The sequence below is a fragment of the Bos taurus genome, chromosome 12, assembly GCF_002263795.3.
Source record: "Bos taurus isolate L1 Dominette 01449 registration number 42190680 breed Hereford chromosome 12, ARS-UCD2.0, whole genome shotgun sequence".
NCBI lineage: Eukaryota > Metazoa > Chordata > Mammalia > Artiodactyla > Bovidae > Bos > Bos taurus.
Window position 1 is genome coordinate 9,240,111 of NC_037339.1, and position 22,490 is coordinate 9,262,600.

The following is a 22,490-nucleotide window of genomic DNA, read 5'->3' on the forward strand; positions in this document are numbered from 1 at the left end:
AAGCTCCTAATTTATCCTCCCCCTTCTCCTTTGATCACCTTAAATTTGTGATGTGTGAGAGACTAATTCACACTATGTCTGTAAGCATCTTTCTATTTTGTAAGTTCATTTGTATTATGTTTTAGATTTGGTGTATAAATGGTATCATACAATATTTGTCCTTCTCTGTCTGACTTAGTATGATAATCTCTGCTGTTGCTAAATCACTTCAGTCGTGTCCGACTCTGTGCGACCCCATAGATGGCAGCCCACCAGGCTCCCCCATCCCTGGGATTCTCCAGGCAAGAACACTGGAGTGGGTTGCCATTTCCTTCTCCAATGCATGAAAGTGAAAAGTAAAAGTGAAGTCGCGCAGGCGTGTCTGACTCTTCGTGACCCCATGGACTGCAGCCTACCAGGCTCCTCCATCCACGGGATTTTCCAGGCAAGAGTACCGGAGTGGGTTGCCATTGCCTTCTCCGTGATAATCTCTAGGTTCATCCATATTGTTGCAAATGGCGTTATTTCATTCTGTTTTTATGACTGAGTAGAATACTATTGCATATATACCATGCTGGGCCACGCTAATTTCCTTCAGTGGTGTCCAACTGTGTGCAACCCAGGAACTGTAGCCCTCCAGGCTCCTCAGTCTCTGGGATTTCCCAGGAAAGAACACTGGAGTGGGTTGCCATTTCTTTCTCCAGGGGATCTTCCCCACCCAGGGACAGAACCTGTATCTCTTAAGTTTCCTGCATTGGCAGAGGGTTCATACCATTTTTTTTGTTTATTCATTCCTCTGTAGATGAACATTTAGAGATCGCTTTCATGTCTCACTTATTGTAAATAGTTCTTGTTTTCAACCAGCAAGGTTGAATGTGTGGATCATGGGAATATTCTTATGGAATCCTGTAAGAAAGAATATGGGTTAAAAAATAATTACCTGAAAATTACAATTCCTCAATTTATGCAATATGAGAGTTAAAAAGTTGCCATTATTTGGGAAGTTAAACACCTAAGTTTGTAAAAATCTGTGACATACAAGTTACTTAGAATAGTTAATAAACTTTAAAGTAGTTTTAAAAAGTAGTTCTTTAAAATAAAAAATAAAATAATGGCAACTAAGTTCAAACAAAAACATGTTTCAAAGCATCAATGACTTCATAGTCTTCAAATAGGGAATGGCCATCAACAACAAATGAGTTTTCAGATATAGCAAATAAAAATACAGGATGTCAGTTAAAGTTGAATTTCACATTTGGGATACACTGGAAAACATTATACTTTGGCTGGATATTCTGTAGTTTTTCTGGCAATACTGTACAAAGATATTTTTTCATTAGAAAACAAAAACAACACATACCTGACTTTCTCAAACATTGCAAATAATTCTAAAAAACACTATGGACCTTATACATAACCTCTATTGGAGCTCTTTCATTTGCTCTGCATTGCAATTGTTATTAATACATTAGTCATTCCAATTAGATTCCAAGACCTTCAGAGCAGAATTTGCCTTTTAACTTAATCTATCCTTAGTTCAGTGCTCAGAACATTGCTCTCACTAAATAACTGTGTTTGCAAGGACTAGATGAGTTAATAACCTGTGTTCCAATTCTGGGTCAAATAGGAACTGAATATCACCTTGGTGAAAATATTCAATGTATCTGGATCTTTGCTCCTGAACCATAAAACGAGACATAGAGCTGAGCGTGCTCAGTAAAGTCTTTTCGTCACCTAGAGTCTACATTTAAGTTTGCTACTCCTATATCTTGAAAAACACACTGAGTTTTTCTGAAATATAAATTTAATCGAGCGGAGTATTTATTGTACATTTGCTACCCCCATGGCAGTTCCAAGAGTACAACAGGAAGACATGAGTGACATAGTACTGCTCAGCTCGTATAATGATCAGAGACAAGGGCCATTCATCATGCTTCAACCAGGTCTTAAATTATGATGAAAATGCACTGAGACTCACTTCTGCTGATTTCATTACAATGTAGTTCCAGACTCATGTGGTAAGCATTTCAGCTCAGACTCCCCACTGGCAACTCTATAATATTAAAGGACAACAAAATGAATCTTGAAGGAGGAAAATAGTGTTACAAATAATAGAATATTTGTTGGTGAAATATCTCCATTATTCTGTTTGTTTTTAAGTAAACCAAAACAGTTGCAGAAATTGATTTAATTGATAAATGTTTAATGGGCATCTATATTTATGAAGCATTTACTATAACTCAAGTATCTTATGTCACAGGATAGATGTAGTCACAAAACAAATTATGTGGAGGCAACATGATTAGGGCTTGTATGGCAGCCAGTGCATCCTTGACAAGCAACACTGAACAGAAAAAGTAACTCATGTCTCTCACCCAAATCTTCTACATCTATGGAGGCCCAGTTATGTGGCACATATTGTGTAAAATACCAGCTATATGGAAACAAACAGGATTTAATCTCAGACGTCAGCCATTGACAATCCATAGTAATTTACATGACATTGTGAAGGCGTTGTGCAGTGAGTCTCATGAGAGGTAACATTGCCTTTCTTGATATAAGAAAAAAAATTCTAAAATAATTCCTATTGCTTTCAAGACAACATGTGAGTAGAGTCTTTTCAAGTTTGCCAAAATGGGCAAATGCAAAAGGAAAGATTTTCAAGTGCTTTTGAACCTTTATTGGGTCTTGGTCCCTCTGAGAGTCTGACGCAAGATCACGAACTCTGAAGAAAAATGCAGTTGCATAATTACACACAGCTTTGCAGGCAATTTACACTCTGCATCAGGGTTGTAAATACATCCAATGACATATTTGAACAGACTAAGTATTACTATAATGGGATTGGTTTCTATAGAGTTAAATTTTCCGAATGAAATGGAATAAAATACAATTATGACTGATGCTGCATCCATAGTCAGGAGTCATGAGTGTGTAAATTGACTTTGGGTTAAACTAATTCACAGCAATTAATGAAAGAATATAATAGAGAAGTTGCTTTGAAGGAGATTTTTAAAAAATAAAAATTACATGCATTTTACCAATTTATAGAAGAGGCAATTATTTTTGTGAGCAGTATATTGACCACTCTAACTCTTATGTCACTTGATCAAAAGACTAAAATAGAGAAATAGCTTCACCTACAATCCCAATTATAAGGGAGTCGCATTCCCATAGCAACTGTCACTACATTCTAGCCATTGACACATTTTATGTAATATTATGGTGTTCCTTAAATACTTAATGTTTGTCAAGGCTGGCTAATAATTCTGAAAGTCAGTGAAGTTGTCTACCACAGGCCTTGATTCATTCTATGTTTCACTGAGAGTGTCCTGAAGACACACTTTACAAATCAGTTTCAGACTCAAGACCTAGATAACATGCAGCTTTCCTTGCGAATTCTTCCAAAGCTTCCAATTCATAACATGTTTCACTTCTCTGTGCTCTTACAGACTCAAGCCACATTATCACAGTACAATTCATTCACTTGAGCTCTATAGTCAATATCTGCTGTTAGATTATAAGTCCTTTAGGGCAGAGACTGAATCTCATTCATCTATGTTACTTCCAGCCACAATGCTTTTCAAGGAGGTATGCACTGATGTTGGTTTGCTGAATCAAAACACATCACTTAAATCAGTGGCTGTCCTCTCCAAATGTAAGCATGTTATCAGTAGCTGTTAAAGATGTGTACCATTTTTATTATTAAATTCTAAAAAGCTTTATCAGCAAAAGAGCCATGTTTGTTTCCTTCACCACTGAAATCTCAACATTGGTCATGGTCCTGGAACATTGCAGATGATCAGTAAGTAACTGTTGAAAGAATATTGAATAAATTAGTTCAAGGCAGAATGAAGGGTACCAAAGGAATATCTACTCCCAGGAAACATTTTTTTAAACACTCTCAATAAGAGGAAAGCATTTCTTTCAATCCACGGGACTCTACCATCATTTATTTATCCTGTAGGCTGTGTCTGGAGACGCAGGAAGTCTGACACATTGTCCTTTACATCACAGCCCTTCCCAAGTTCTTTGGAAGAAAAGAAAATCATTTTAGGGAACTGTGCTGACGGTGATGAAAGTGAAGGTCAAGGTCTTAAGCAAGGTCACAAACTGAGCAAAAGTCATAGGCTAAAAGCCTAGAAAGACATTCTAGAGGAACTGGTAATCAAAATAAGAACTGAAGTGTTGACAAATTAGGCTGAAAAGATGATGTGGGGTGAAGATGAAGAGTTTTTTGAGAGAGCAGTTTTCCTTAAGGACCAGAAGTGAACAGAGAATTTCCAAAAAGAAGTGTCTGTAAGGATTTACTCAATCCTTTCAAACCCTGCCACTGCCTTATCAATTAAGTTTTTGTAATATTCTAAATCCTTTGCTGTCGTTTTCACGGTCTTCTCAACATCTTCACCATGGGTAGATTTCATCGCAAGAAAACCAGTTTCTTTGCTAATTCATAAGAAGCAGCTCCTCATCTGTGAAAGCTTTATCCTGAAATTGCAGCAATTTATTCACATCGTTAGGCTCCATTTTAAGTTCTAGTTGTCTTGCTATTTCTCCTATGTCTGTAGTTCCTCCCTCCAATGAAGTTTTGGACCCCTCAAAGTCATCCATAGTGTTGGAATCCACTTCTTTCAAACTTTTGTTGATGTTGATATTTTGATTTCTTCCTATGAATTACATATATTGTTATTGACATCTAGAATGGTGAATCCTTTCCAGAAGGTTTTTACCATATTTTAGCCAAATCCATTGGAGGAATTACTATCTATAGCAGCTATATCTTATGAAATGTGTCTTTTAAATAAAAAGAATTGAAAGTTGAAATTACAGCTGAACCCGTGGACTGCAGAATGAATGTTGTGTAGGAAGTCGTGAAAACAACATTAGTTTCATTGTCCATGTCCATTGGAGCTGTTGAGGGACCGGAAACATTGTCAGTGAGCAAAACTAGACTAATATTTTGAAAGGAATTTTTTTCTTAGCAGTAGTCCTCAGCAAACAAGCTTGAAATATGCAGAAAACCATGTTATAACCAGGTGCACTGTCATTCAAGCTGGTTGTTCCACTGATAGAGAACAAGCAAAGTAGATTTAGCATAATTTTTAAGGGCCTAGGACTTTTGGATTAACAAGTGAGGCATTAGCTTCAACTGTAAGTCACCAGCTGCATTAGCCTCTAACAAGGGATTTAACCTGTCCTTTGAAGCTTTGATGGAGAAGGAAATGGCAACCCACTCCAATATTCTTGCCTGGAGAATCCCATGGACAGATGAGCCTGGTGGGCTACAGTCCACAGGGTTGCAAAGAGTCGGATACGACTGAGTGACTTCACTTTGAAGCTTTGAAGTCAGGATTCAATTTCTCCTCTTTAGGTATACAATTCCTTCATGGCATCTGTTCCCAATAGAGTCATGTTTCATCCTCACTGAGAAATGTGTGCAGCCACTTCCATTCATTATCTTAATTATATCTTCTAGGTAATTGCTGCAGTTTCTATTATTGGCATTTACTGCTTCTCTTTATACTTTTGGGGCTTCCCTGGTAGCTCAGCTGGTAAAGAATCCACCTGCAATGCAGGAGACCCCAGTTCAATTCCTGGATGGGGAAGATCTGCTGGAGAAGGCATAGGCTATCCAGTCCGGTATTCTTAGGCTTCCCTGCTGACTTAGCTGGTAAAGAATCTGCCTACAATGTGGGAGACTTGAGTTTGATCCCTGGGTTGGGAAGATGCCCTGGAGAAGGGAATACCCACTCCAGTATTCTGGCCTGGAAAATTCCATGGACTTTATCCTTTTATGTTGTGGAGACCACTTATTTCCCTAATCATCATGAATCAACCTCTGCTCATTTCAGACTTTTCTGATGCAGCTTCCTTATCTCTCTCAAGCTTCATAGACTTGAAGAGAATTAGTTAGGGCCTTGTTCTGTATTCAGCTTTGGCTTAAGGAAATGCTGTGGCTGTCTTGATCTTCTATCCAGACCATTATAATTTTATCTACTTTAGCAGTAAGTCTATTTGCTTTTTTATCATTTATGGGTTCACTTGGATAATGCATTTGATTTCCTTCAATAATTTTTTCCTTTGCATTCACAATTTGCCTATTTGGTGCAAGAGATCTAGCTTTGAGACTATTTCAGCTTTTGGTCTCCTTTCTGACTAAACTTAATTATTTCTAGCTTTTCATTTCAAGTGCGAGATGAGACATGACTTTTCTTATCACTTGAACACTTACAGGCCATTGTAAGGATATTGACTAAGGAAAAAAAAATATATTAACTGTGCTAATTTCAATTTCATCTTTTTAGTGAATAAGAACACCCAAGAAGAGGGAACAATAGGTGGGAGAGAAGTCAGAACACACACAACATTTGTCAGTTAAGTTTGCATCTTATATGGGATCAATTTGTGGGACCAGAAAACAATTACAATAGTAACATCGAAGATAACTAATTGAAAACCATAATAAATAAAATAACAATGAAAATTTCAGACTATTGCCAAAATAGCAAAATGTGACACAGAGGCATAAAGTGAGCAAATGGTGTTGGAAAAATCATACTGGTAGATGGAGTGGAGATAGGATTGCCACAGACTTTCAACTCAAAAAAACGCATATCAGTGAAGAATAGCCAAAGTGAAGCATCATGAAACAAGGTATGCTGGTACTTAATTTTATTTTATTAATTACTATCGCTCAGTCACTCAGTTGTGCCCAATTCTTTGCAACCCCATGAACTGCAGCACGCCAGGCTTCCCTGACTTTCACTATCTCCAGGAGTATGCTCAAACTCATGCCCATTGAGAGAATGATACCATCCAACCATCTCATTCTCTGTTGCCTGCTTCTCCTCCTGCCTTCAATCTTTCCCAGCATCAGAGTTGTTACCAATGAATAGGCTCTTCGCATCAGAGGGCCAAAGGGTTGGAGCTTCAGCTTCAGCATCAGTAATTCCAATGAATATTCAGGGTTGATTTCCTTTAGGATTGACTGGTTTGATCTCGTTGTTGTCCAAGGGAACCTCAAAAGTCTCTTCCACTATCTTATTAATAGTGAAGTCTAATTTATTAATGGTTTTATGCTCTGTAATTTTAAATCCAGTGTCACAAAGATGTCCTGATTTGTTTTCTTCCAGAAGTCTATAATTTTATATTTAACATTTAGGTTAAATCCACTTTGTATTAACTTTCAGTGAAAAGTATGATTTTTTTGCATTCAGTGGTTTAGTCACCATTTGTAAAAAAGATTATTCTTTCTCCACCTTTATAAAAAATAATTTGACTCTATTTGTGTGTCTCTTTTTAGCTTCTTTATTTTGTTTCATTGATATATTTATTTAGAGGAAAATAGCTCACTTTGTAGACCATATTTCAGTAAATACAATTGTCTTATATCTTAGTAGTAGAAAAATGCATAGCTCAGTGCACGTATAGCATAATCAGAAATGCATGTTACTCTTCATCATTGATAGTTTAATATCCTAATAGTACAACCTAATGTCTACACAAATCTTTTAATTGTTATGAAGAAACTATTGATATCAATATGGAGTCATTTAGCAATTTTAGATAGCAATTTTATTTCCTTATAATATTAAAAAATATATATGAAACAGGTATGAGGAATTAGAATCTTAAAGATATTTTTATTACATTTTCAAAAGATTGGACTCTAAAACCTGTCATTTTACTATGTTTGTTTCAATTCAACTACCATTTACAGAATAATCACTGTGTTACAGTCACTGGATTAAGATTCCAGAGATACACACACACACACACACACACACATATATATATATAAACACTGAATCTATCTTTGAGAAGTTCATAGTAAAGACATCATATACATCTGATAAATATACTATTAAAATAGATTTCTCACATGTTCAAATTTTTATTGTAAAATATGCAAAGTTTCTGAATTTGGCATTCATGTGATTAAAATATGTCAACAATTTTCTTTCCTTGTGTTGTTGTTGCTATTTAGTCAGTAAGTATTGTCCAACTCCTTTGCTTCCCCATGGACTGTAGCCCACCAGGCCCCTCTGTACATGGGATTTTCCAGGTAGGAATATTGGAGTGGATTGACATTTCCTTCTCCAGGATATCTTCCCCACCCAGGCATTGAACCCACATCTCTTGCTTGGCAGGCAGATTCTTTACTGCTGAGCCACCAGGGAAGCCCTTCTCTTATAAGGTAATAGTATAGCTCCTTAACTATACTTTTATGCATGTGATTAGTGGCCATGAGAATATTTTCAGATCTGTGTGCCTCTCTGTCGTCCTTTCTTTATCCTCTACATGTAGGCATTTTTTATTTTTCTGTTACTCGATATGATTTACTACAATTGAAAGTATTAGGTGGCATAAAATTATGAGCACTATATCTGATTTTAAATAAATCCAATTTTAAATAAACAATCAGATTTTTTTTAATAAACAATCTGATTTTAAATAAAACAGATTTTAAATAAACAATCCAGTATGTCTCAGAGAACTGTAACCATGAACTTAACAGGCTTTGAGTTTTTTAGTTGAGCTGTTTGAGTCTGTTGCTTTTATATAGGTCGTACTATGTGGCGAGATAAACACTATTGAAGACAGAATTAGTTTGAGTATATTGCAAATAATGCTGCATAAAAGAGACACTTGAAATATAAAAGAAAGGTTAAGAGAAATAAAGAATGGAATATTGCTCTGCCATAAAAAGGAATGAAATTGGGTCATGTGAAGAGATGTGAATGGACTTAGAGGCTGTCATACAGGGTGAAGTAATCCAGAAAGAGAAAAACAAACCATATATTAACGCATTTGTGTAGAATCTAGAAAAATGGTACAGATGAACCTATTTCCAGGACAGGAATAGAGACATAAAGACGTGACATAAAGGACATGTGGACATGGTGAGCGGGGAGAGAGGTTGGGATGAACTGAGTAGCTTTGACATATATACACTTCCATGTGTAAAACAGATAACTAGTGGGGACCTGTTATAAAGCACAGGAAACTCAGCTAACTGTGATGACCTTGAGGGGTGGGATGTGAGGGATGGGAGGTAGGTCCAAGAGAGAGGGGATGTACATATATATTTAGATGATTCATTGAATTGTACATCAGAAACTAACACAATATTGTAATTATACTCTTTTTTAAAACAAATAAAGGAAAAATTGAGGAAAATTATCTTTGATAATATTTGCATAACGAAAGGTGAGAACATGGGGCATATTTACAGACCTTTATTTTGTTCTATGGATTTATATATCTTGATGGAAATACCATACCTTGTCGACTTTTTAAAAAATAAACAGTGGAGAGAGACAACATCTAAAGGGAAATTGATAGAAAAATTTTCCTGAATTGAAAAAAGATATACATTCTAAATATCAGGACACAAAGTGAACACTAGAAAGGTCAAATAGGCAAGACGATGCACATATTGGTAAATTCCTAAAAGCATAGAAAAGGAAAAGAATTTACCTACAATAATCAACAATCACACTGATACCTAGCTATTCACAAAAACAACAGAATCCGGATGACAGTGTAATACAAGAAAACAGCAACCGGTTAAAACTTGAAAGTTAATAGTGTAGGTTAAATATAGATATTTTTAGACAAGGATTGAATCTTTGTCTTTAACAGACCTTCATGTAGGAGTTAAAATAATATATGCTTTAGAACAAAGAAAATTAAACCTTGAGGGATGGAGTGGAATGTAAGAAGTAGTGATCAAAAGACTTGGGTAAATTTAAATCAGTTATGGCTAGAAATACAGTAACAATTATGATAGCAAATGTTTGGGGTATAAAACAAGTAAAAAATACATTATAGAATTAAAATAGCATTGGAGAGAGATTGGAGTCTTACATTCTTATTGATTAAATTTTAGCTGCATAAAATTAAGTACAGTCATAGTTTATTTTATTTTGTGTTGCTTTCCTAGGCTCCCCACTGTGTTTAATGAACTGAAGGTGTGTGCTACCCCCCACCAGCTGCACGTTTCTCAAGCAGCGCTTGCTCGTTTGTGTCTCTGTGCCACGTGTCGGTGATTTTCTCGCAACACTTTGCACTTTTTCAATATTATGATGTTTGTTATGGTGCTCTGTGATCAATGATCTTTGATTTTTATATCTCACTACTAAGAGAATGAAAAAATAAGTCACAAAGCTGAGATATATTTACAAATCAATATCTGATAAAGATTTTTTTTTTAAAGATACTAATTAGTACTGATTTTATTTATTTATTTTTTTTTTGGCATGAGAGCTTCCACTCAGAAGGTGGAACTTCCTATTTTATTTTATTTTTAAACTTTACAATATTGTATTGGTTCTGCCTTATATGGAAATGAATCCACCGCAGGCATACACGTGTTTGATGCTTTTGAACTGTGGTGTTGGAGAAGACTCTTGAGAGTCCCCTGGACTGCAAGGAGATCCAACCAGTCCATCCTAAAGGAGATCAGTCCTGGGTGTTCATTGGAAGGACTAATGTTGAAGCTGAAACTCCACTACTTTGGCCACCTGATACGAACAGCTGACTCATTTGAAGACCCTGATGCTGGAAAGATTAGGGGCAGGAGAAGAAGGGACGACAAGATGGTTAGACGGCATCACCGACTCAATGGACATGGGTTTGAGCAAGCTCCATGAGATGGTGATGGGCAGGGAGGCCTGCGGAGCTGCAGTCCATGGGGTTTCAAAGAGTCAGACATGACTGAATGACTAAACTGAACTGAACTGATCTGATAAACGGCTTGTATCCAGAATATAAAAAGAATTCACAACACTCAATGAAAAGAAAACTCTTTAAAGAACACTACTTTAAAAATTCAAAAGCTGTATCAAAGAAGTGTTCAGCAGAAAAATAAACACAGGATACTCAACAGCATTTTTCATTAAGAAAACCCCAATTCAGTCGCAGTGAGATAACCCTGTACATGTATCAGAATGCTGAAAACCAAATAATGACAACATGTGAAGTATTGATGAGGAAGTGGATAAGCTGAAACACTCCCCTACTGCTACTAGAAATTAAAAATGACACCACTATCCTTTTTTTTTTTTTCCTTATTTGGCCATGCCACAGTTTGTGGGCTCTTGGTTCCCTGACCAGGGGTCAAACCTGTGCCCCCTGCAGTGAGAGTGTGGAGTCCTAATCACTGGACTGTCAGAGAACTCCCAGTACCAGCACTTTGAAGAATAATTCATTAGTTTCTTAAAAGTTAAACATAGTCCAGTCATATGAAGTAGCCATTTCCGTGTTGGATATTAACCCATGAGAAATGTAGAAGACTACACAAATATTTAGAAGAGCTTTCTTTGTAAAAACCAAAATAGGGAAACTGCCCTAATGTCCACGAACAGGTAAATGGAGAAAAAAATTTAATGAATATATAAATATATTATGTTTTATATATACTTTTATTACATATATTTTACACAAAATTAACAGTATATATAAGGGAATCTACTCAACAATGAAAGGGGATTAATTTATACATACAACACATGGATGAAACTCAAAATAATTATGTCAAGTGAAAGAAGTTATTGAAAAAAAAAATACACTAAGCAGTCCAATTTTTAAAAGAAGGTTTAGAAAATTCATCACCATTTCTAGTGACAGGAAGCAGATTGGTATATGTCAATGGATGGGGAAGGAAAAGGGAGGAAAGGGCAAGAGTAGAGGAGAGACAACTTTGGTTTGTTCACTGTCTTGATTGTGGAGATGTTTTCCCAGCTGTATGCATATTTCACAGCTAAGCAAATTATAAATTTTAATTATGGACACTTTATATCAATTATATGCAATATCTCTGTGCTTTAAATGTCCACAGTATATAACATGTGGGGACATCAAATGTTAATTGATGGGGCGTCAACTATACAAAATGTGCCAGAAGCAGCTTGAAATACTCAAAAAATCCCGCTGTGATGACAGGGTGCCAAAGGAATGCAGGAGCCAACCGAAGGACCATCGTGCCCTCCTCCCAGAGAGTCAAGTGTGGAGGTGGTGGGTGAGGAGAAGCAGCCACAGTGGAGAGACCTGAGGAACACTACCTCAGCCAGGTGAGCGAGAATGACCTCAGGTAACAGATCGTCCTGATTATATGCACTCCTGTTATGTAATGGAAATGGCATGCTAATTCTGTGATCTTTCTCCCCCAAGCCCATAACCCTAGTCTAATCATAAGTAAACCATAAGACACATCGCAATAGGGGGATTTTTACAAAATACCTGACCAGTACTCTCAGAACTGTCAATGTCGTCAAAACAAGGAAAGTCTTGGAAATTTTCACAGCCAAGAGGAGCCTAAACCACATGAGAACTATGTGCCACATGGTGTCCTGGGTGGGATCCTGGTACTGAGAAAGGGTATTAGGAAAGGAAATCTGAATAAGGAATGACCTTTAATTAATTGTGGAGCATTAATAGTGGTTCATTAATTGATTAATTGTGATAAATGCCATAGTTTTATGATTAATAATATTAACGTATTGATCATGTTGTCATTGTTCAGTTACTAAAGTCATGTATGATTCTTTGTGATCCCATGTACTGCAGCTTGCCAAACTCCTCTGTCCTCCACTCTCTCCTGGAGTGTGCTGAAATTCATGTCCATTGAGTCGGTGGTGCCATCCAACCAACTCATTCTCTCTCGCCCCATTCTCTTCCTGCTTTCAATCTTTCCCAACATCAGGGGCTTTTTCAATGAATCAGCTCTTTGCATCAGGTGGCCCAAGTACTGGAACTTCAGCATCAGTCCTTCCAATGAATATTCAGGGTTGATTTTTCTTAGGACTGATTGGTTTGATCTCCTTGCAGTTTAAGAGGCTCTCAAGAGTCTTCTTCAGCATAGGGAACATTGAAGGTGAGGGATGTACCCTCTTCACAACTTTTATGTAAATCTAAAGCTATTCTTTTTTTGATGGTTTCAGTGCAGTTTCATATCATTGGCATTGCCTTTATTTTCTTTTTTTAATAATTGGGGCCCTGCCTCATGGCATGCAGGATTTTAGTTCCCTGACCGGGGATCAAACCCATGCCCCCTATGCTGGAAGCACAGAGTCTTAATCACTGTATATCCAGGGAAGTCCCTCTAAAGCTATTCTAAAATTCAAATTGTAATTTAAAAAGCAATTAATGGGAGCACACCACAGGAAAGACAGCCTCCAACTCTGTTCTCTATAACTTCTATTCCATAGTCAGGTCTGACATCTGCATTTCATCTCATTTTCGCATTTCCTATGGCCTCCACCCAAAGAAGGATAAGGCAGCATCACAGGAAGTGCTCATTCTGAGCATTTTTTGGTCTTGTTTTTTACAAATATCCTTGCTAGTATCTTTTCATTGTTTTAGAGGACATATGCAGACACCAATCATGAATATTAAAAAATGATCCAGTTGCTAGAATGTGGGTGATGCTTAGCTATGTGTATTACAAGATCTATGTAAAAGGGATATTAAATTCAAACTCTATAGATTTCAATCTGACATGACTTTTACCAATGGCTTGGCTGTCTGTGGGTAAAAGAGTTCCTCATAGAACATGAGCTTTAAAAGGCTTAATGCACACAGAATATTTGCAATTCTATCAGGTGAGCACCTATTACCACTTCCACCTCTCTACACTTCTACGGTGTGGGAAGCTCCTTCTAATGCAGCCACAGCTCTATATTTTTCGTCTTTAACATTTTTAATGCTAACCTTCTTTCTACAGTTACATCCCAATTATTTTTGCTTGGAAACAGAGTGGGAGGCATCTGGAGACTAAACTCAAGCCTCATGTTAATTATCTGAAATCCAATTGTTGTCTACATCCCTTTAGAAATGTGAGCTATGTAGTATGCAATATTCATATTATGGCTGGATACCTCATATGAGAGTAATTTAATTGTCAGTGCTGCTCAACCATTGTTTAATGAATTTCTAACAATTTGAAAGGGAAGCTGTTGGAAGGCCATTATTAAATTTCATATTTGCTCTGTAGTTTTCTTCACCATTGCTTCATCTATTTAGGATTATGATAACATTAACTTTGAGTTCCTTTAAAAAAAGAACTTTTTTGATTATGCAAAATTTGAACTTCTTAACCACTTGGAAAACAGAGTAAATACATTTTAAGACAGGCTTGCAATTAAATCAAAGGATGATGATCACATCAGTCTGTACAATAAAATACAAATTTATCAAACAAAAGGAAACATTCACAAATGATCCAGTAGAAACAGTAAAGAATATTATGGTAGACACAGGAGGAAAAGGCAGGTAATTATAGCAAAACTTAATCTTATCTTATAAACAGCTTAATAAAGTATAACCACTAACATTTCAGAGAGCAAATTACATCAAGGCACACTTTATTTATATTATTGATTATGCCACAAAGCATAATAGACTAGTTATTACTGTGTTACTTTGTTGTAATATGTCAAGAGGCACTTGGGGAAAGAACATGGTTTTAGAGTTCATACCAAAACCAAATAACAAGGTCAAATGCTAGGGGGATAAAACTGATTAAATCAGTGACTTTAGGGGTCAAAAACAAAACAAAACCGCAAAGAAGGAATGAATTGATACTCTCAGACTCTTCAATTTATGGACCTTGGGTCTTATAATCCAATGAATTAAACAGTTTTCTTTTGTGTACTTGTTATTTAATCATGTTCAAAAATGCTGAAAAAGCAGATAATAATGGTTCATCTATGTGTTAATATGTATATATATCCCTACTTATTGATTACACTAAAACCTTTGTGTGGATCACAATAAACTGTGGAAAATTCTTAAAGAGGTCGGAATACCAGACCATCTTATCTGCCTCTTGAGAAATCTGTATGCAGGTCAGGAAGCAACAGTTAGAACCGGACATGGTACAACAGATTTGTTCCAAATCAGGAAAGGAGTACATCAAGGCTGTATATTGTCACCCTGCTTATTTAACTTATATGCAGAGTACATCGTGAGAAATGCTGGACTGGATGAAGCACAAGCTGGAATCAAGATTGCCAGGAGAAATATCAATAACCTCAGATGTGCAGATGACACCACCCTAATGGTAGAAAACAAAGAGGAACTATAAATATCTTCTTGATGAGGAAGAAAGAGGAGAGTGAAAAAGCTGGCTTAAAACTCAACATTCAGAAAACGAAGATCATGATATCTGGTCCCATCACTGCATGGCAAATAGATGGGGAAACAATGGAAAGAGTGACAAACTTTATTTTTTCAGGTTCCAAAATCACTGTGGATGGTTTTTGCAGCTGTGAAATTAAAAGACACTAGGAGAATCCCACTCCAGGACTGTTGCCTGGAAAATCCCATGGATGGAGGAGCCTGGTAGGCTGCAGTCCATGGGGTCGCTGAGAGTTGGACATGACTGAGCGACTTCACTTTCACTTTCCACTTTCATGCATTGGAGAAGGAAATGGCAACCCACTCCAGTGTTCTTGCCTGGAGAATCCCGTGGACAGAGAAGCCTGGTAGGCTGCAGTCCATGGGGTCGCTAAGAGTCTGACACGACTGAGCGATTTCACTTTCACTTTTTACTTTCATGCATTGGAGAAGGAAATGGCAACCCACTCCAGTGTTCTTGCCTGGAGAATCCCGTGGACGGAGAAGCCTGGTAGGCTGCAGTCCATGGGGTCGCACAGAGTCGGACACAACAGAAGCGACTTAGCAGCAGCAGCAGGAGAATCCCAGGGATGGGGGAGCCTGGTGGGCTGCCATCTATGGAGTCGCACAGAGTCAGACAGGACCGAAGCGACTTAGCAGCAGCAGCAGCAGCTCTTTATAAGAAAAGCCATGACAAACCAAACAGTGTATTAAAAAGCAGAGTCATTACCTTGCTGACAAAGGACTGTATAGTCGAAGCTACAGTTTTTCCAATAGTCATGTTCTGATGTGACAGCTGGACAATAAAGAAGGCTGAGCACCAAAGAACTGATGCCTTCAAACTATGGTGCTGAAGAAGACTCTTGAGAGTCCCTGGGACAGCAAGGATATCAAACCAGTCAGTCTTAGAGGAAATTAATCTTGAATATTCATTGGAAGGACTGAGACTGGGTCCTTCCAATACTTTGCTTAGATGTTGGGACTGAGCTTCCAACACACTGGCCACCTGATGCAAAGAGCTGACCCGCTGGAAAAGTCCCTGATTCTGGGAAAGATCAAAACGTAGGAGTGGAAAGGGACGACAGTGGACAAGATGGTTGAATGGCACCACTGACTCAATGGACATGAGCTTGAGCAAACTCCGGGAGATGGTGAAGGACAAGGAAGCCTGGTGTGCTGCAGTCCATGGGGTCACAAAGAGTCAGACACAACTTAGCAACTGAACAACAATACCCCCTGCTCAGGGGCTCCATGAGATCGTCTGGAAAATGGAATGAAAATGCAAACATTCTCTAGATTTGGGGGAGGCATTACTAATGTCAAAGTCCACTGAGCATGCTGTTGAAAACTGACCAACTGAAAGACAAATAGCAACTGGCTGCATGCTTAGTGAATATCATCTGGGATATTTAGAAAAACACGTCAGTTTTGTGTAAATTTAATGAAGCCTAGTAAAACTTTTTGTAGCATTAAATGAAGGTTTTCAATTATCAAGAGAATTGGGAATACTTAGTGCTTACATTGCTTAACCCAGTATGGATTCCCTAACCTGATATTCAATGTCTATTTCTTGAATTCATTATATAAATATTACCTGTGGAAATATGAGAGCAGCATGAGACAGTAGACAGACTATATGTTTTGCAGAGAAAGAAACACAACTTTGAATTCCCATTATCACACTCAAGGTTATTATACGCACTCTCTCAGAACCTTAATTTCCCATCTATAAATGGAGAGCTCTGATTACATGCTACAGTGGCTGTCTTCCCTGGTGTCTTACAATCTTGATGCTACAGAGCCCATCCTGGACACAGGATGGTCATGACCATAAACGAGGCTAATCAACCCTCAAGCCTACGTCCAAAATCAACTCCCAACCCTACTTCCAATCTCCAAGAGCAATTATTGCCAAAGGGTGGGAGTGTTACCCAAGCTGAGCCAAGCAGATTTCCTCTGCTCCTGCATTTATACTAGACATGAAGGAGACCAGAGCCCTTTTCCCTGTGGTCAGGGATCTGCAAGGCATTGGACCTGAAGTGACTACAGACACTCCTCTGAGGACAGAACTACCTACGATAGCATAGAAGCTGGACATGGAATCCAGAGATATTCTGAAGTCACTTCCATCCCATGGCTTCAAGCATAAGATGAACAACCTCCCTTTTAAGATGAATCCAGTTACAGATGCCTTAGCCATTTATAACTCGCGTTCCTCTAATATTCCTTTCTTGGGCTTTGTTTTGGAGTTAAGAGAATCCATGTAATATATCAGTAATGGACTAAAGGCAATGTAAGTTGAGGCAATTTTTATTATGATTTGCTCTCCTTCCTCACCTCACATGCAAAGATTCTCATGCAAAAGTTGGCTCAGCCTGAGGTTCAAGAACAAGAGTAAAGTTACAAAATATTTTTGATCATTCAAGACAAGCATGAAAATACCATGGCTATGACTAGTAATCCTACTATTACTACTACTGTTATTAACATTGTATTTATTTTTATTATGACTACTATCACTTATCATTTGCTGAATCACTGCTGTTTCTGGCATCATTCTCATGACTTTCTAAGCATCATCTCATTTAATCTTTATAGAAATTATTATTATTATATGAACTTATTATCATATCAATTTTATTATCTCAGCACATAAAGGAGAATAGAATATTAATGAATTTAAGTGACATAAATTAAATTCATGTTGAGATATGTTAAACTCCAAACTTGAGAACCAAATCATTAAGTCATGCTTATAGACATGTAATTCAGATGAAAACTGGGCATTTGAATGAATCATCCTAATAATTCTTTCATTTTCAAAGGTTTCTCTGTGTCTATGTGGCATAAAGCTCAACTTGCAGAATCGCTGAAAATTTCAAAATAAAACTGAGAAAAAAATCTCCCAAGCTGTAACACAAATGCCAACCCTGTTTGATCACAAGTTTGTGAGGTGCAAAGGAAATCATACTTCATTTTACTATTCACCTTGAATACAATTTTATACAATATACAGCAAATATGGTAGGTAACATGCACATATTTAGGGTTTATAAAATGAAGCAGGAAAATGGCTCAAACTGGGTTTCAGCGTTGCTATTGTTTTCACTGTCTAAATCTTGAGAGAATTTGTCATAAGCAATACATCTAATAAATGCCTCTGCTAAGAAAAAATGGGAGTTGTCATAAACCCAGATCATGCTGGAAAAAATAAGATTATGGTTAAACTGAATGGAAAGGTAGAATATTGCTAGAGGGAGATAGAGTTTCTATAGGAGCCAGAAAATACCAAGTGAGTGAGTTGTTCCCTTCATCTATTCTGCATCCAGTTTTTAAATGTTCTTTATCTGGATATAGTCCTTTGGTCATATCTGCAACTAAGTCTCTTAGTCATTTCTGGGTCAGCTTTGGTGTCCTTTTCTTTATATTATTTTCAAAAAAATGTTTAAACTATCTTTTGGGAAAACTATATCCTTCTTCCTTTTCAGCTGTCAAAATGATTTAAAGTGTGACCTCTCAATCAATGGACAATGGCCACTTGGTCTTTAAATGATTTTTTCTCTCTGCTTCTCTTTTGTCTTTTGTTCTCTAAATGTGCCATCTAAGGCAGTACTTTAAGTTGTTCAAATTGGTCCATTTCTTGAATTGCTTTCCCCTTTCAATGTTTCATTTAATGTTTCTCTAATGGTTAGTTACTGTCAGAAGCCCTGCAAAAAGGTATGTCTTTGAGTTGACGTCCCCCCTAATGTACATAATCTTGAATATTTAATAATATAATCCTTTGAAAAGGATGCAGCTTTATCTAATTGCAGGTTCATTTTCTTGTCCTTCTTGTAGGATGTGTGCTGTGAAATTTCTGTTGGTATTTTTCTCTTAATTATGCCTTCATAATATAAAAAAACATTAGAGGAAACACCTTTCCTGAATGTCAAGCATAATTTTAATTTCAATAAATACTGAATATGAATGATTAGGGGAAAGAATAGAAATGAACATTTTCTGAGGGAAAAATTTTTTGCCAATTTTTTTTGTACTGTGCTAGCTTTTACCTCATTTGGTTCTTGCCACACCTTTTCACAATTTGAGGACTGTTCAACAAAAGTCAATGAAGAGTGGTATTTTTATTTATTGTGTTTTTGCTTCACTTTAAAGCTATAAACAAAGCCTTTGCAAATGTCTACATGTAAACAAAGTACAGAAAGCACTTCATAAAATGGTAAAGTTAAAAAAGAGACACATAAATTTGATTATTTGTCAAATATATTGCTTAAAGTGAAATCTCCAGGATTGTTTTTTTTTCAGTCTTTTACTTATGTGAGCACTCCTCCACCCCTCGAATAGGCCACACAGGTGATGGGTTTTGAACGGCAAATTATCTTTTTGGTTCACTAGACATAGGGCTGGCCATTCCCTTGTAGCTTAGTTGGTAAAGAATCCACCTGCAATGCAGGAGACCCCTGTTCGATTCCTGGGTTGGGAAGATCCCCTGGAGAAGGGAAAGGCTACCCACTCCAATATCCTGGCCTGGAGAATTCCATGGACTGTATAGTCCATGGGGTCGCAAAGAGTCAGATATGACTGAGTGACTTTCATTTTCACTTTCACTTTAGGCATAGGGCTGATGCACACCCCAAGCTGAAATGCATATTTGTACTTACTACTGTTTTGTCCAGGCCCTCTTCAAATCATCCCTGGCTAATATTTCACTTTTTTTTTGCAAAGATCCCCATTTCCCAGTCTCATTCTTTCTAGCTCTACTTTCTCTTTCCCACTGTGTGAATCATTTTTTTGCATAGGTCAGAATTTATATGCAAAATATTTTAAAATCTTGTTTTTGTTCAATCGCTAAGTCATGTCCAACTCTTTGAACCCCACAGACTGCAGCACTCCAGGCTTCCCTGTCCTTCACCATCTCCTGGAGCTTGCTCAAAATCATGTCTATTGAGTGGTTGATGCCATTCAGCCTTCTCATCCTCTGTCGCTCTCAGTCTTGCCCATTATCAGGGTATTTTTCAATGAGTCAGCTCTTTGCATCAAGTGGCCCAAGTATTGGAATTTCAGCTTCAGCATCCGTCCTTCCAGTGAATATTCAGGGTTGATTTCCTTTAGGATTGACTGCATTGATCTCCTTGCTGTCCAAGGGACTTTTAAGAGTCTTCTCCAGCACCACAACTCAGAAGTATCCATTTTTCTGTGCTCTGCTTTCTTTTTGGTCCAACTCTCACATCTGTACAGAACTACTGGAAAAGTCATAGCTTTGACTATACAAACCTTTGTCGGCAAAGTGATGCCTCTGCCTTAATATGCTGTCTTTTACAATCTAAATCAGCATATTTTTCCAAATATACTCTCAAATCCCACACAAAAAGCCATAAAGTCTTCCAATCATTTGCCTCCTGAATGATCAAACATCCCTTTTATAAGAATGCATGGCTTTTGAAAATGAAATTAAGAAACACAGTTTCATTTAAAGTCGAACCAAAAAGAATAAAATACTTGAGAACGAATTTATCAAGAAGTTCAAGACCTTTTTTCAAAACAACAAAACATTGCTGAAATAAAATTCAGAAGACCTAAAATAAATGAAAAATGTTTCATGTTCATTCATTGGAAAGACCAATGTTGTCAAGTTGGTAATTCTCCACACTTTCAGGTACAGATTCAACACAATCCCTATCAAAACACAGCTGATGTGTTTTTGCAAAAATTGATAAGCTTACCCTAACATTTAAATGGAATGAAAAAGACATCCAAAATAATTGTGAAAAAGAACAGTGAAAAAACTTACTATAAATCTATATGGATCAAGGCACCGTGGTACTGGTAGAGACAGATATATAGATTGATAGATTACTAGAATAGTGTTCAGAAATAAACCTTTGAATTTATGTTCAGTTCATTCTCCAGAAAGGTGCTAAGACGATTCAGTGGATGAAAGGATATTTTCAACAAATAATACTGGGCACATTGGATGTTCTTCTGAAAAAAAAAAAAACCAACTCAGGTACTTCATATCATGTATAAACAACTCCCATGACTGAATCTGTGAGTTCAGTGTAACCATGGACACAGAGGGCTGACTATAAGTTATATGCAAATTTGTGACTACATGGAGGATCGGAGCTTCCAACTCCCCACATTGTTTAAGGGTTAACTCTTTGTGTACACAACCTTTGTGTTTTGGCATATGATTCATTTAAAATTATTTATCTCTGTTTGATATGTCTACAAAACCTTCATGAGAATATCCAATTTCCCACCACCATTATATCCAGAATATACTAAAAATCATCCTTTAATAATAAAGAAAACAATCACATTAAAAATGGGCAAATAAACCGAATAGACATTACACCAAGAAAATATGAACGGCTTATAAGCACTTGAAAAGATACTTAGCATTAATGGTCACTGTGAAAGTCGCTCAGTAGTGTCTGACTCTTTAAGACTCCATGGACTATACAGTCCATAGAGTTCTCCAGGCCAGAATACTGGAGTGGGTAGCCTTTCCCTTCTCTAGGAATGTTCCAAACCCAGGGATCAAACCCAGGTCTCCCACATTGCAGGCAGATTCTTTATCAGCTGAGCCACAAGGGAAGCCCAATTAATAGTCATTGCTGCTGCTGCTAAGTCACTTCAGTCGTGTCCGACCCTGTGCGACCCCATAGACAGCAGCCCACCAGGCCCCGCCGTCCCTGGGATTCTCCAGGCAAGAACACTGAAGTGGGTTGCCATTTCCTCTTCCAATGCATGAAAGTGAAAAATGAAAGTGAAGTCGCTCAGTCGTGTCCGACTCTTAGCGACCCCATGGACTGCAGCCTACAAGGCTCCTCCATCCATGGGATTTTCCAGGCAAGACTACTGGAATACAAATTTTAAAAACACGTGAAACATCACTTCACACCCTCTAGAACAGCTATAATTAAAAAGGCAGACAATCATCAGTACAGGCAAAGACAACAAAGAAACCAGAACCTCCCTATATTGCTTATGAGGGTATAAATGCAATCACTTTGAGCTGTTTCTTAAAAAGCTGAATATAAACTTACATATGACCTGGCAATTTTGTTGCCAACCAGGGTTCTTGACCTCCTTAATCAATAGAAATTGATCAGAGGCCAGACAAGAAATTTGGAGGAGGTTTACTAGAGCCCCTGCTGCAGCAGGAGGGAGTGAACAAACAGCAGATTCCTTTGCTCACAAGATCCCCAAGGTGAGGGAAGGAAACGTGTTCCTTACATGGGGGGAGGGTAGGAGTGTGTTCAGGGCTCTGGCTGGAGGGATAGTTTCAGTGTTTTGCCCACTCCTTTGGTGGTGTTGAGTGCAGGCGGCATGTGCAGTACCCTGCTTTAGCTCCCAACACCGATTTTGCTCCTGGCTCCTTAGAAGTG

At 37.5% G+C, this 22,490-nt stretch overlaps 1 protein-coding gene and 1 long non-coding RNA gene across 2 annotated transcripts in view; one reads left to right on the forward strand and one right to left on the reverse strand.

The window, feature by feature from the left end:
* Nucleotides 1-417: 417 nt before the first annotated feature.
* Nucleotides 418-22,490, reverse strand: part of LOC132346712 (uncharacterized) — a 78,210-nt gene continuing 56,137 nt past the window's right edge. The window contains exons 4-5 of the long non-coding RNA XR_009496625.1: nt 1,958-2,032; nt 418-885 (exon numbers count right to left, since the gene is read on the reverse strand). This is a non-coding gene — a long non-coding RNA (uncharacterized lncRNA). The remainder of the gene's footprint in view (nt 886-1,957; nt 2,033-22,490) is intronic.
* The window catches only part of LOC100141168 (transmembrane protein 225B), a 54,727-nt gene continuing 34,580 nt past the window's right edge, over nt 2,344-22,490 (forward strand). Inside the window, exon 1 of the mRNA XM_059892180.1 lies at nt 2,344-2,516. Coding sequence (XP_059748163.1) covers nt 2,344-2,516 — 173 coding nt within the window. The remainder of the gene's footprint in view (nt 2,517-22,490) is intronic.